Here is a 16,104-nt window from a genome sequence, read left to right as displayed (position 1 = left end):
TGGGAATTGTAGAGCAGCAGTAAGGACAAAAAGAAAAAGGCTAACATTTCTTTTTCTCAGATTGAGCATCTGTTTATTTTCTGGGATCTCCCTTTATTTTCCCCATTTTTATATGGAATTATGGGTACTTTATACTCTTTATCAATTCCTCCCCTCTGCCTGTTAGGCTAGTTTATGGAAGCACCCCCCTCAAGTTTTGTGCCAAACCAGAGAAAAGCAGCAAGATTGTTTTACCAGTTGTTATCCTTGTTGGTATCTCTAGCGAGAAGTTAAAAAAAAAAAAAAAAAAATCACATCGGGAACTGTTAGTAGGGCTGTTAACGAAACATGAGGTTTTGTTGAATGTTTAATGGGTCCATCTTAGTACTCCCTAATAGCAAGAGGCAGAGTGGCAGAGTTGCTAAAATGCTAAAAATGAACTTCCTTCACCAGGTGGCTCACACCCCAGGGAACTCTTGGGCTTGAGCATGTTGATAAAGTCTTACAAGCATATCAAGATTTCAATTATTTATCATTTCTCTGACTCTACTGCAATAGAGAAATCAAGGACATATGGCAGGCTTAAAAAATCTTTTTCATTTTGCTTCTGTCGATACTATAAGTCAGGAGAATTTGATATTTCTTGCTGATCTTGAAGGGATCCTTCATAAACTTAACACTTTTAAACCTACTTCATTGTTTGCACTTTTCCCCCACAAGGTAGGTTAGTATTTTGGATTAAAGGCTGGTCAATGAAGTAACATTTCATTTGAATATGTAGCATTTTTCATTCTCTGTGGCATGTGGAAGTGAAATTATTGGGGAATGTGATAAATATTCATAAAATTCTAATACTTATGGATGAAGGAAAATTCTAACAGCCATCTCAAATGTGATGGGGGACTTTAACTTGGCATGGGGGGTAAAAGATAGCTAAAGCTCAATAAAATGAGTTTATAATCATGTGTTCTTTTACGTTTCCAGTTATGGAGACATTTGTAACAACAAACCTTATGTTAAAACAAACAATATTTGTAAAATTTGAGGAGATTACGACTCACGTGGTGGTATAACCTGAAGTGGTAGTATAACAGAAAACCCATTTTTGCCTATGTGACTGAACAATCTCTATGACTTAACCCTTAATCTAATCTTGGTCTGATTCCTAAGAAATGCTGGTTTCTAATATGGTGATTGACCATTACTTGGACGGCTTGTGTAATTTACTCTACTCTGGAGCAAGTCCCAACTTTCTTCCCTCAGGTCTTACTTTTTTCTTCTATAAATAGGGGATAGGCTCTGACATACATACCTTTAAGATTCGTTTTAAGGGTAAAATAAGATATGTATGAAAACTGCCTGAAGAGAAAAGAGAGGTCATCCTTAACAAAACATAGGTTACTTTGTTCTCTGCTTTGGTGGACTACATAGTAATGATGGAGGTTTCTGATCTCACATGTACCCAAATCTCTGGGTCAGAAAGCAAGACATGTATACACAATGGCAATGATAACTTAAGCCTGATATGATTCAATAGTTCAGTTTTCTGTATTTGAAAGATGTGTTTGTGTACAGAATTTTCGCCAGAAAGTTTTTATAGCAAACTTTTTATGTCAGAAGTTTATTTTATTGGTAAAATATTAAATAATATACAGAATTAAAAACTGCACTTACACTTCTGAGAAGAAATAAATCTTGGACAAATTATATGCTTGTTCCTGAGATTCCCTAAATTTATTCCAGTAGCTGTGCACTCAGACAGTACAAACCTTTATAATATAATCCTTTTCACAAAGTATTACAAAGTTTCTGCAGCTTCTTTAGTTGTACATACATACAAACACACACTCACACATGCATATACAACACTCATACACGTATACACAATACCCACATACATGCACAGAACATGTATGTGTGTGCATTAAAAACAAAGAAAATACAAGTCCCACATTTTAGTCTGCAGTGACAAAACTGTTAGCGGAGGTCTCCAAACTGGTATATAGCAGAGTGACTTGTCACACAGCTGCAAAGACTGTTTCAGTATTTCCGTAGTAAACCTCATTTTCTGAGGTATGGTATTTGAGCCTTAAAAAAACTACATTACACTGAGCAAACCTGACACACAAGGTCTGGAATTTTAATTTTACATATATATTTATATATATATATATCTTTTTTAAACAATAGTTTTTATTTTCCCAAATTATTAGTTTGAAAAAAAATGAGGTTTACTGGTTTGACCTATTTTTTTTTCGCTTCTAAAACTTAAACTGTCAAGCAATTAGTTTTTAAAGTAGTCTAATTACCTTTGGTATTGTTAAAGAAAAAAAATCTAAAATGGCCAAGACATATACTGTACAAATGCAGTAACTGCCTTTAAAAGAAATGCCAAAGAAATGTTATCTTTTAAACCAAACATGTATTTACATTACAGCAGTTTTACTACAGGGACACAGGTATGTATAAAAAAAAGAAAATCAGAATACTACATATAAATATGTATGATATGAAAAATACCTCTTACTTAAGTTTGTATGAAAACAGGAGTGCTCCAAATATTTCTTAAAATTTTTCTCCAATAGGTGATAGGTAAGTGTTTAAAATTGAGCTAAGTGCTTTACTTTTATTTTAAAGTTCATTTCCAAAAGGAGAATAGAGAAATAAAAAAATACTAGGTTCTTAATTTAAAACACTGGGTAAGGGTCTAAGAAAAAAATTCACTCTCTAAGAATTTCAACTTTAGGACACATTTCTCAGGCAAAAGATTACTAATTGCAAAGAAAATTTAGCCTAAATAGAGATACCATGAGATTAGACCAGTAGTTTCCACGTTCTCTAATCTTTTGACTGTGGAGTGTTTTTCTTTTTGCTTGTTGTGTCCTTTAACTAACATACCATAATTTTCAAGGGTTTCTTTTTGTCTTTAACTAAAGAAAGAAGGAGAAAAATAACCATAGTTTTTAAGACTTCAAGAAAAGTATTGCACTTGTACAGAAAGAAAAGAAAACATCTTTTAAACTACATAGCAGAAGCAATCATTCTGGGATTGCAAATAACACATGGTCTAAAAGGTCAACTATTAAGAGCAAAGGTGGAGCCTGGAGAGCCCACTCCAAACCTGGAATATTATTATAGTAATGTTAAAGCATTTTCTCCCAACTGGGAGATAGTTAAGACTTTTTGCTTCAGATTTTTAACATCTTTCTAAATTCTTGCAAAAAAATTGTTTAATCTCTCATAATACACATTTTAGGAAGAAAAGCGAATCAGAACACAAAATCCAGCAAAAAAGGAAGGCAAACATATCATGTTATTATGATTACATAATCTCTGAAGTCATATTTTAGATACCCAATATTTGAAAGTGAAAGTAACACAAGGGTTATATACCTTACTAGTTTTAATCCAACTACCTTTTTAAAAAAATTATAAAACTACACTTGAGTATAAAAAATATGTCAGCAGATTATACAGCCAACAAAAATCATACACAAAAAATTAAGACTTAAGAGACCTGTGAATTGGAAATAAGAGTTGACCTAATCCTCAAACTAGTAGAGGGAGAGAGAGGCAGAGATGTCCAGAGACAATGATGGAGGGAACGTGGACAGAGAAAAGAAAAGAGGTGGGGAGAGTAGACAAAATTTAAGAGATCACAAAGAACTTCACTACATAGAAGGGGAAGTGATTTATGTTAAAATCTGAGCATGCTTGACAGTCAAAATGTTTTATCACAGTTTCAGAAATTGAACTACTTAAAAAAAAACAAACACAGAAGAATAAAACAACAAAAAACAAAACCCAGAGTCTTTCCCTTGTTACAGTGTATTCATTAAAAAAAAAAAATCCATTTCCAGTAAATTAAGTAGAATCCTGATAAGTGCATAGTTGGGGATTCAGTGACCTCCACCCGTTCAAGAAGCTTTCCTTACTGTGTGTCACTTGAGGTAATTTGAAGGGCCCGATTAACTGCAAACTGGCTTATCTGTACCTATATGAAGTTTTATGCTGTACTTTATGTGGCTTAGCAGAGGGCCTCTAAATTTTATACTTTATTCACAATAAAAAGGACATCTTAGAAAACTAGTCATTCATGTACCACTCTCTGTATGGGATAAAGGTTAATTCACAACAAATTTATACAGAAAATATACAAATGCCATGTTACGGGAGAAAAACCCCATAAACAGAATTAGGAACTTATTTCTAAGAGTGTGTGTGAAAAATATCCACAAACTTACAGTACAGCAAGAGAAAACTGAAAGGCTAAAAATACAATGTTACATAAAAACCTTATGGAAATTCCAAAATTTTAGGTTTCTGCAATAAATGTAAAAATATTCAAGATGTCATTATTTGGCCTAGCAATACACTATGATAAAAAGAAACACTAGATTATCACAGCTTCTTGGTCATATGACATTTGCTTTGAATAACAAGCAGCTCATTTTTAAAAAAGCTGTCATATTTTAACACATCCATTGCAAGTAATACACAACCATGGTAGGAAACCATTTGAGATTATGCTTTGGAGAACAGCAATGTGATATGACTGTTCAGTTTTGTTTTGTTCAAGGAGAATTAATTACCTGCTTCTCTACATCATTCCACAAAACATTAACAGGTTAGAAGACAGAAGTTCTAAGACTAGCAGAACACTAGTCTACAGGTGAAATTCCAAAACAATACTATATTTTATTGACCAAAAACTCCACTAATAAAGCCTTGTATGATATTAGAACTTTTCTTCCTTAAAAACAAAACAAAAACACATACCACAATGCAATTCACAGCTACAATTTCCCTCTACCTCATATTTTACCTGCATAATCTTGTAATGGTATTCAGAAATATTATCAAACTAAAAAGATATTAACATCTGGTTTCAAAGTTTCCTTTTACTTTAAGCAGATAAGCTGAAAGTCTCTGTATTGGAAATTCCTCTAACAGTTTTGACCTAGGAACGCAAAGAAGAATTATATAGTAATCAATTTTAAGTGATTTTTAAAAATACATAATAAAAGTGTGGTAGAGCTACAACGGCTAACCAACACTCTCTCAATGCATTTTAAAAAGGCACCAATATAAATAAATTTTATAAGTATTTAATACATTAAATTCAGGATCTTAAGACCAGTTACTGTATATTTTAATTATTTTGCAGAAACTGGAGGTTTAAAAACATTTCTAAGATAACTTTCATATATACAGACTTTAATTTCACCCCCCCCCCATTCTTCTTTACTTTTGCATTTGGGGAATTTTCTGTTTTAGAATAATTTTCACACAGATAGTACTTACTAAAATATATATAAAATATAACTAAAGATGACCACAAATGTAACTTATCCCTTTTTGTAAAATGAACAGTTCAAAGTTAAAAAATAATGTATCCAGTACCTCCTATAATCTAAGTTCTGTCTTGAAACCAGGAGCATATAGTTTTTTATTTGTATTTTTGCAGCCTTTTCTGTTCTTTTTCCACCATAAGGAATCACTTTAAAGATAACATTTGGGAAGTAAGTAAAACATCATTTTCATCTAAATGTCTTCACTGATGTAAGTTTTGTCAAACATTTATAAAATATCATAAAACTTCATGGTTCTGTGAGGTCTACAACTCAGACACAAAAACCATAAATCAAAACAATACCAAGCTCACTAAAACATTCTTGTCTTTCTCCATTTGTCAACAAGTAAAAGTTGAAAATTTTTCTTTTCTGTATCTTCCTATTCAAAAGTAATTTGTGTTTCTTTCACTTTGGAGGTTATATCAAATCAACTTAAAGCCTTTTTTTTTTTTGATTTGATTTGTTTTGATTTGTTCTGTAAGTACACAGTAAAGCCTCACGGTTTGAGTTGAATAGTTGCAACTAGTCTTAAAGACACACTAGTAACTTTAATATTTCTCAGTACAATCTGGTAAAGTAAACCTACTAAGTTGCTCAGGTATTAACTATAATTTTAACTCTCTATAGGCTCTTGCAACACATCTGATCACTGTGCTTTTTTTCATGAATTTTCTTTAAAAGAATGTGTGTGTATGTGTACTATGATGCATGTATATAGCTGCTTGTATGTATGTAGGAGAGACAATCCCTACTTTTAGCCAAATCTGTATCCTAGTCTCTCGTTCTCCCATTTTGCCCCTCCAGAAAATTCTCAATGGCATGTTTCAACAACTCAAAATCTCTTCCAGTTTGCTTACTGGTCACTTTCACTATTTTAACAAGCCAGATTAGAATGGCTTTTTTAAAGTGATTGACCACTATCAGAGAGAGGTAACACATTTCTCTAACAGGAGCTGGAGATAAAATTCTGGGCAAAATTAGGGCAAAGCAATGTGATGAATTTTTGCCAAACTGGAAAATACAGAAGCTAACCTATTTTCATGCCCCTCAAATAATCTGTAACGTGAAATCTCACCTAAATAAACTGGGCATATAACTGTTATGTAAAACTTGATTTATTTGGTGTCTGACTCTCATATCTATTTTTATGTGCTACCACCTTGCATATTTCCTTTCATGAAGAAGCATGCAAATATAGCCATCCAGGGTTTCCCAGAAGCACTGTGTCCACAAAAATTCTGTCTAACCTACACATTCGAATTGATCTTGTCCTTATTTGTCCCTGCCATACCCTGAGCCATCTTTACCTCTTTTTGTTCCTTATATAAAGCTAAGAAAGTACAAGTACACACTTGTAGCAAATACACCCTCAAAAGTATTAAGTCCCTTCAATAAAAAAGATTCTCAGAAAGATGAAATCAGAAAAGGAGAGTGCATTAGTACTGTCCTCATGGGGGTACTATGGAACTCTGTAGGTCCACCTAAATTCAGTTTCATCCCAGGGCAGGTAGGTACATGATTGTTCATACACTGAAAATAAAAAATAGTAACCAGGAAAAAAATTCATAGATGATGCCAGCCAAAGTTATGAACATATTGACTGCCATCCAAATATTTCCTTGAATTGTAGTAAACACAAAATCACTATCCTTAAATTATTTCCCTTCCTCTAAAAGGAAAAAAAAAATAAATTCCAATTATTTATGAGGGGTTGGGGCAGGTGGGTGAGGAAGTCTCAAAGACATGCTTCACCTTTGAACACACTGTATGTTCACGATGCAGTAATGTACCAAAGCATGCAGGAAAAGTGACAGTGGACGTTCTCTCTAAAACAGTTTGCATTTCTGTTTTGGTGCCTTCTCTCAGAGTTAAAGGAACAATTTAGACATTTCTCCAGAAATAATTACCACAGAGGGCTAGTAAAAGAGAGTTGCGTTGTAACCATTTTTGCCTAGCTCTAGCTGTGTCAGTGCTTAGAAGCTGCTTACATAAGCAGATGGTAAACTAGAAAACGAGTGAAGAACAGTACGGGGGCCAGATCTGCCTATCTGTCCACAGTTCTCTAGTCTTGCTAATTCTCACATCATTCTTGCATCATTAAGAAACACAGTTTCAGCATCCCATGTAATGACTTTTTTTTTTTTTTACAGCGGTTATCAGCTTAATGTAATTTTAGTATTCAGAAATAGTTATCAGATAATCCAGTCATGGTCAGGCCTGTCCTCCGTAAACACAAACAGTAAGTTCCCCCTCCAAGGGTGTCCCCCAAGATGAATTTAATCAGTTTCATTCAGTTCCTCCCCTCTAGTGCTGTTAGACTGCAAAGAAAAAGCAGAGGAGCACCCATATAAAAGAAATTAAAATCTGTACATGAAATATGGCAACGTATGTATGAATTGAAAGAAGAAAAATTCTGTAGTAAGGGATTGAGATTCATTTCTGACAAGAACTTATAAATAGTTGCATGTTTTTGAGACAGAAAAATGTGGACGTGGACACTTAAGCTTGGAGGTTCAGTCACATTCTGGACTCCAAGAAAGGTAAAAATAAGTTTTGCTTTTCTGTCTTATCTATAGTTAATGTACCGGTTACAAAGACGTTCCCTTTTCCTTGTACCAAAAAGTGGTAAATATTATTATTGAAGAAATACTAGAATAAATAGCCCTAGTTCCATAATCTTATGGGGTTCAAGTTACCACATTCAGGTCAAATTAGCAATTGCTCTGAGATTTTGAAAGAAATAGCCTATGGCAAGATTTTTATAGACCTTCCACTAGAAAAGTAAAAGAAGAACAGACTATGGACAAAACACTGGGTGGTCACAGCTTGAGAAAAACCAGTGAAAAGAGAAATACCAGAAAAGGGATTTCTGAGTGGATTTTTTCCCCCCTACTGTTAGTCTAATTATATTTTTCTGCTGACTGGTTAACACTGATTAAATGCTGATAAAGTGACAATCGTAAGCATACTTTTAGAAACAGATACATATACTATGCTGCCATCACATTACAACTTTAAAAGAAAACTTCCCAAGCAAATTTAAGAAAAGCAGAGGTCCCTTCTGGAAACTACTGACTGCCTCTTAGCCGCTCTTAGACCATGTTATTCTGAAAACTAGATAAAAATACTATTCATTAAAGGTGTTAAAAGTAAGGCTGCCAGGGTGTCTATAAAATGCCAGTCATCAAAACTATGGAAAAACAGTGCTTAAGTTTAGAAAAATAAGATCCTAGGACCTCACATGTATTTGTAGCTGTCCTTAACTACCTGTAGTTTAAAAATTTTGCTATATGGTACAGTGTACAACATACCGTATTATAAATTCCATAGGGGAAGTAAACATAGAACCCACAACAACAACTCATCCAAGGAGTTATCACTGAAAATAATGTGTTTGTGTTCCATGATCTCTAGAGGGAAAAAAAAAAGTTTACATTTTGAAACAAATTCTTCTTTGAACAGTAAAATTACTTATCCCATTTTAAACTGTGAAAGTCCTACCCAGAAAACGCTAATCTTTCCTGCCTTCAATCATAATCCTGAACATCAGTGGCAAATTAGAATCCTTAGGTGTGAATCTTTACGAATCAAGTGATTATTTTTTTCTCAAAGCATGATATACCTTAACATCTATGCATGGCAGAAATGAACTGCTCTTTAATTCCCACAAAATAAACAAGCCAAATTGTCAAGAAACAATATCCCATCCCTTCTCTCTTCTGTTTCTTCGTTCCTTATTGTAATTAGGCAGAGCAAATGACACTGCGTCCACAAAATAAGAATTAATGACAGTAATAATATTAAAAAAAAAAAAAGGTATGTCAACATCTGAAGAAGGTGGGATTGTAAGTGCAGTATTTCTTCATGTGCAGTTCATTACTTCATAGGGGTCCCCTTTGGAATGAAAAGGCCTAGTGGAATGTGTGCTCCCCTCGAACAATGTGTGATGAAAACTCATAACGGTCCTGGCTTCTGTAGCCACAGATGTTGCATTCCAGTGGGTCCCGGTAGCCATGGCAACCCATGTGAATGGTGTACATGACATGGTCTAGGAAAAGGACTCGACAGTGCTCACACTTGAAGGCCCTAATCTGTTCTCCTTCTCCATTAAAGACCTTGTAGATGTCCTTCAGCGAGCCCTTAGGAGCCTTGGTGGTATCCAAAGCCTTGACATCCTCCTTCATGTAAGCTGGGCTTTGTTTCCTCTTGGGATTTAAGGCTGGGTTTCCTTGGTAGGACTGGTGGTCATCATGGCTGCTTTCTGAGTCAGTAGAATCTAGGCAGCTATTGCTGGGAGAGGCCTCTCTTTCCTGGGGTCGACTCTTTGGTCTGATGAGAGAGATAGGGCCATCCATGTTGTTTTCATGACTATCGGAGGTTTCCCTGCTAATGGGTCTTTCTATCCTATTTGGATGATAGACCTGAGAATAAGCTGAGCTTATAACTGGGGCCACCTCAGCGATTGTGCTTGGTGGGTGCTGCATCAGAGGGTGAAGGGCCTCAGCTCCAAGGTAGGTGATTGCATTGTTGATGGCTTGGTCCATCATATGAGACTGCATCAGCTCAGCCTCCTTCTCATATGTTAAGTTCATATCAAAGTGAATGTCTGGGTAGCTGAATCGCATGAGCTTTTCCCCTGAAAGACAGAGGGGAGAAAAGTAAAAAAGAAAAAAAAGAACACAACAAAATAAGTGGTTGGACTAAAAATATAAAAGTACAAAGTTAACTCATCACTTCCATTTTCCATAATATGGTATCTCTTATTCTTTAGATCAAGCATTTAAGCTCTTTAATTCTGCTGAGACTCACAAATACTCTTCACCTACAAAAAGGATTAGTAATAAAAATTTCACAAGCCATTTGCACTTGTTCTAATGCCACCACGAAAATGCATCTAGCCTAAAAGTTATCATTGTGTGTTATCTTATTTTCATTCTCTATTACAATGTCCACTTGTCTAGAGCTCAGCCACTATAGGAGAAAGAAGAAATACCAGGTGAAAGTAAGTCAGAGATTATACTTGTTTTTGCGTACTTTAAACATCAGTGACCAAGCTTCAAAGATCATAAAAGCGAGAGTGATCTGGTTATAACACTTGTTATCTCACAATCGTGTAGGCTTAATTTGGTTGATATAGGTGCTATATTAGAGAAAGATTATAGATCCAATACATGTCATTCTGGAAAATTTTAAAATGCCACAATTAAAATACTGTTAAAAGCTGATATTGTCTGATAAACTGAATGAAATTTAGGGCTATATAAAAATAGAATATTTCCCAAAGCACTTACTTATAAACTTGGAAAATACTATGTTTCATTGTTTTGCTTCTTGAAATGGATAATTATTCATTTTTGCATCAACCTTTTCTTATTTAGACACATGTGCAATGGTGCTGGTATGTATGTATACCCATTGTTAGTTTTCTATACATTTTCTTGACTGAAGGATATTTGTAGTTTTCCCTTTAACATTTACTTCAACTAATTTAATTTTACTTCAGTATTTTACTTCAACATAATATCTAATATTAACTATAAAAGAGTCTGGTGCATGAAATAGTAGTTTAAATTTTTCTCCTTCAAATATTGCCTGCTTTGGACAGAATATTTTATCTTTGAAAACTTCTGCCACTAAAACAATGGGTTCTCCTACTAATACTTAGTTACTTTGATAGGTAAGTCTCACAGATAAATGCTTCTTTAAAATATATGTGAAGTTCTTATAAACGTTTAGTATGCTGTTGTAGGTGCCTAACATGTGACGCTGATCCACAGAACTGCATTCTGGAAAAATACTTTCATGTGGCTAGTTATTATTACAGGTTTGAAGAAATGTCCCCCAAATGAGATGAAGGTAATGGTCAGAGTAATGAAAATGGAAGAAAAAATATGATGAGTAATTATCTTGTAGCATACAATTAAGATATTGCAACGTCAAGAGTTTAAAAGTTAAGCTAGACAAACCTAATCTATATTCTCAAAGAGTTTACAGTTTAGAGGGAGTGACAACAATTTAGGGATCATTTATAATACAGTGTGATATGTGGTATGGGGTCAAATAAGAGGAATACGTAACTCATAGTAAAAGAAAACTTCTTGAAGAAAGTGACATCAGAGAGAAGAATGTGATGACAAATATTAGCCAAGTAAAGGAATGGTGGGGGTTGGAGCAGCGGGTAGGAAGGCTCAGAGGCTAGAGGGCATGACACATTCTAGGGATTACTTACACTTTGCATATGGCTGTGAATGGAAATAGATGAGAAAGTTGGCATCACATAATATAAGGCTCATTCAACAATTAAGGAGTTTGAATTTTATCCTGAGAGCAGTAAGAACTGAAAGGGTTAAACAGGGAAGTGACTTAACTAGATATTTATTTAGCAAGATGGTTTAGGAAGTTCTTGCTGTAGAGGTGTAGAGATCATGGTGGCTTCAACTAGTAGAGTGGCAGTGGAAATGGAGAAAATTCGATGGAATGGAGAGAATTTTAGAAAATGTTGCTAGAACTTGGTGATTATCTAGACACAGAGAATGAGAAAAAGAGGTTAAGTATGGAGCCCAGGTTTCTGGACTGGGGAACTTAATGGATAGCAATGGGATAGAAAAGATGGTGAATTCAGATTGGGGAATACTATGAGTAATAAGTCATGTCTAATAAGTACTGAGATATAGTCTCAAACTCAGGAGAGAGATCTGGGCTTGAGATATAGATATGAGAGTCATCAGTTGATTGAAAGTAACTTCTGAAGCCATGGGAATAGATGATATCACCCAGGCATAGGTAAAGTGTGAAAAAGAGAAGGTCAAAAATAGAACCTGGAAGAACATCAAGATTTTTATGCCTGCCCATAAACTAGGGCAAGTGGGATTTGAGCCCCATGCTTAGAGAGCCCTGGGCCGTGCTGCTCATGGAATAAGGAACGTACAGGGACGAGGGAATGTGCTTACCTGGAGCTTACACCCTAGACCATACTCTGGGTACCCAGGACCCCAGAATTCCTTCTCCAAATGGCTGGGAGCTTGCACCAAGTGTCGCACAGTCCTCTTCATAGGGTCCATTGTCCTGAGTACCAACTGTGCTGCCGGTATGTACACTCTTAGGCTTGAAGAACGGTCAATACACTACTCTTGTGTGCTGTGTGTGGGGTGCGATATGAAAAGAACTTGGATGTGCAGACTAAAGTCTACACATAGGTACATAAGACCCCTTTTTGCTACTGGAAAGAATCAGGAGTGGGTTTAAAAGAAGGGCCTGGCTGCAGGTCAGGGAGTGGTGGCTCTGCTCATGCCTCCAAGGTCTGATGTGGAACTCCACGGAATCTGAGAATTCTATATTTATTTGAACTCAGTCTTCCAGATTAGGAGGTTAGAACACAATAGTTTTTAAGCCTGATTGACAATATTAAAATATTTAGGCATATGAATTGAGGCCTCCATTACTACTGTTGTCCCATTTGCATAACTGTTGGGGTAAATCCATACAAAAGACTGAGAAGGAGTGGTCAGAGAAGCTGGAAGAAATGCAAGAGAGATCAATGTCATAGAAACCAAGGAAAGAGAGTGTTTCCAAAGGAACTAACTATTCAGCAGTGCAAATGCTCTCTAGGTTTAAGATGGTCTAAAAAGGTTCCTCTGGACTTGACACTCTGAAGCTAGTGGACACCTCAGTGAGAATAATTTCAGCAGAGCACAAGGAAGAAAACCAGGTTGTACAGACTGGGGAATGAGTAGAAAGAAAGAACTTATAGAAAGCAAGTATAGAGAACTCTTTCAACAACTACATCCTTGAAGAGAAGGAGAAAGTAGGCAGCTGGAAAGAGACCTGGGTTTGGGGTTAGATTTTTTTTTTAATCATGAGAGTTTATCACACTGAATGCAAAAAGAAAAATGCCAATAGAAGGGAGAGGTTAAAAATATATGTGAGAGGGTTTCCCTGGTGGCGCAGTGGTTGAGAGTCCGCCTGCTGATGCAGGGGACATGGGTTCGTGCCCCGGTCTGGGAAGATCCCACATGCCGCGGAGCGGCTGGGCCCGTGAGCCATGGCCATTGGGCCTGCGCATCTGGAGCCTGTGCTCCACAATGGGAGAGGCCGCAACAGTGAGAGGACCGCATACCGCAAAAAAAAAAAAAAAATATATATATATATATATATGTAAGAAAGGGGGGAAATAATAGCGTAAGTTATCTGGGAGCTTGGATAGGAGAATTCCAGAGCACAAGAAGAGGAATTAATCAGAAAGAAGGATGCTTCCTTCATCAATGAAAGAAAGTATTCATGTGAATGCACGTGATCCTACAGGATTAGTGATATTATACTGAAATCATTTCAACTGATTTTATTTCCTATGAATCTAGATGTAATATCACCAAGGAGTGAGATACCATGTTTTGGGAGAGTAGAGAAAGGTCGAAATGCCCAAAGTGGCAAGTAGGAGAGAAAGCTATTCAGGGATGAATTAAAGGAAGGCTGCTATATAGTAGGGATGGGACAACCGGTATTTGAGATCAGTTACTCAAATTTTCTCTAAAATTACTAGCAGCTATGTAGATGTGGAAAAGAGGCTCAGTTGGCTCCATTAGAGAGTGGGGTTTTACCAGGAGAAAGGTAGAAGGACAACAAGACAACAGAGTCATAGAATCTAAACTGAATAAGAAAAGAGAGGAGGAAACATATACAGAAAGTTCAAGGATCACTGGCCTGGAGGGCTTGATAAAATCAAAAAACAATATTTAACTGAGGGACATGATAAAAAGAAATTTACAATAAGTGTGGAATGATGAAATTTCTCACTTCAAAAGACATCATAAAAACAGTTACTATGCAATTGTTTGTTATTCAGTTGACCCTTGAACAACATGGGTTTGAACTGCGCTGGTCCACTTGTAGGAGGACTTTTTCACCAGTAAATACTGTTGAATCCATGGATGCAGAATAGTGGATATGGAGGAACTGTGTATAAGGAGGGCCGACTGTAAATTATATGCAAATTTTCTACTGTATGAGGGTCACTGCCCCTAACCCCTATGTTGTTCAAAGGTCAACTGTGTATTACCACTAGGATAGAATCCAAATAAAGAAAAAATACCATCAAATTCTAATAAAAATCTAATGTCCTTATTTTAGAATCAAAATGTACTTTAAAAAAATCTACCCTTTTCTAAGGAATTTAGTCAAATCGAGAGTAGCATCTCTAAGTCAAAGGAAACATGAAAATATTACAAAGAGCAGAACTAAGTAAATTCAGAAAATAGAATAGCAATAAATTTCATATTTTTCCAACTATACTAGTCTCTAGTTGAGACATAGACATTTAATGGACATCCATCAAATTAATTTTAAAAACAGATGAATGATATTTTTAAAAAGTTATTTATAAACAGGAAGAAAGAGACACAGAGAAATAAAAGTAACTTAGGGCCCAAGGCAGATCTGAGTATACTCTCAGAGGCTAGTTTTAAACTGACCTAGTATAAACTATGATCCTTGGGGCTACCCTTCAGCATTCCTTGAATGAACTTTGTCAGTTAATCTCTCCAGCTTGTCTTAAACTGATATTTTGGTGATTTGTTAGTTCTTTAATTTTAGATTGAAAAGAAATCTTCTCTAAGTGTTTATTGGAGTAGGACAATTGTATCACCCTTTCCTCCCTGAAATAACCAAAGAAAAGATTTTCTCTCAGTCACTACTCAACCCTCACAAGGTGTTCTAAAATGCGTTTTGACACTAGAATGTGAGAATCTGTTTATTTTTATCTTTTCTAATTTTTACTCTATGTAAGTCTATAAGAATATATATTACATATATAGTGATAATTCTTTATATTGAATCTGTTATTCATTCATTTTTTTAAAAAAAACTAGATGCTTCTGTATCCTCAGAGATACTTTACAACTTACACTCAGAGTTGGCATCATTCTGTATACTGTATCAAAGAATATCTGAGGGCTTGGAAATGAAAAAGGAAAGTCTAACACATCACATTTAATCTTTTCAGTTCAAAACTGTAGGGTACATGAAAACAAAGATCAAAATATGAACTATAGATCCAAATATGAAACATCTTGAATGTAGGCGGCTGCATTATATATTTTAGTGCAGAATTAAAAAAAAAGATTTCTTCATTCTAGATTAAATACTAAAAGCATTAACATTGTGTAAAGAAAACAGCTTAAAAACCTGGCGCTAATGCAAATTTAAAAAGATTACAAAACTGGCTAGTAGGCTACATCATTTCCCTTAAGTATTGTTATTTGTTATTTCACTTTATATAATATTTCATTTTGAGAAAGTAATTGATTACTATCACTCTTTCCTTCATTTCTCTTTCTTAGGCCCATATGCCTAAGGGTGTGTAGTGTGTGTGTGTGTGTGTGTGTGTGTATAAATGCGGTACACACGGAGTGGCATAATGGAGTAAAGAGATGGGCATTTACTTCATGAACTGAAATACACCAATATATATTTCTAGCACATGGGGACATGCCTTTGCTCATTAAAATCAATTTTTACAGAAATAAAACCCTTTGTAATGCTTACCCACAAACTTTTGTGGAGTGGAGCTTTTACGTTTTCCCATATTCCCTGTGAGCTTCTCTATGACAGCAGGTCTCTCAAAAGGCACCAGAGAAATATTGTTGTCCATAATAGGCTCTTGTTCCTTACAATCTTCCATAGGAGGTACTATATAAAACCATACAAAAAATGTAATCTGATAATTTCTTCAACATTTAAAAAGATACAAAGCTGGACTTGCCATCTCAATATGTGT

General features: G+C 35.3%; 1 protein-coding gene across 8 annotated transcripts in view; it reads right to left on the bottom strand.

The window, feature by feature from the left end:
* Positions 1 to 1,570: 1,570 nt before the first annotated feature.
* IKZF2 (IKAROS family zinc finger 2) overlaps positions 1,571 to 16,104 on the bottom strand; it is a 178,671-nt gene continuing 164,137 nt past the window's right edge. For 7 of the 8 annotated variants that reach the window (XM_019938982.3, XM_033859810.2, XM_073807303.1 and 4 more), the window contains 2 exons: positions 15,873 to 16,016; positions 1,571 to 9,969 (listed from right to left, as the gene is read on the bottom strand). In XM_019938982.3, coding sequence (XP_019794541.1) covers positions 9,245 to 9,969; positions 15,873 to 16,016 — 869 coding nt within the window. In that variant the 3' untranslated portion in view covers positions 1,571 to 9,244. The remainder of the gene's footprint in view (positions 9,970 to 15,872; positions 16,017 to 16,104) is intronic. The other variant, XM_019938985.3, reaches the window with a different exon arrangement.

Source organism: Tursiops truncatus, chromosome 7 (assembly GCF_011762595.2).
Source record: "Tursiops truncatus isolate mTurTru1 chromosome 7, mTurTru1.mat.Y, whole genome shotgun sequence".
Classification (NCBI taxonomy): domain Eukaryota; kingdom Metazoa; phylum Chordata; class Mammalia; order Artiodactyla; family Delphinidae; genus Tursiops; species Tursiops truncatus.
Note: the sequence above shows the minus strand (reverse complement) of the source record. Positions and strands in the feature narration are given on the sequence as shown.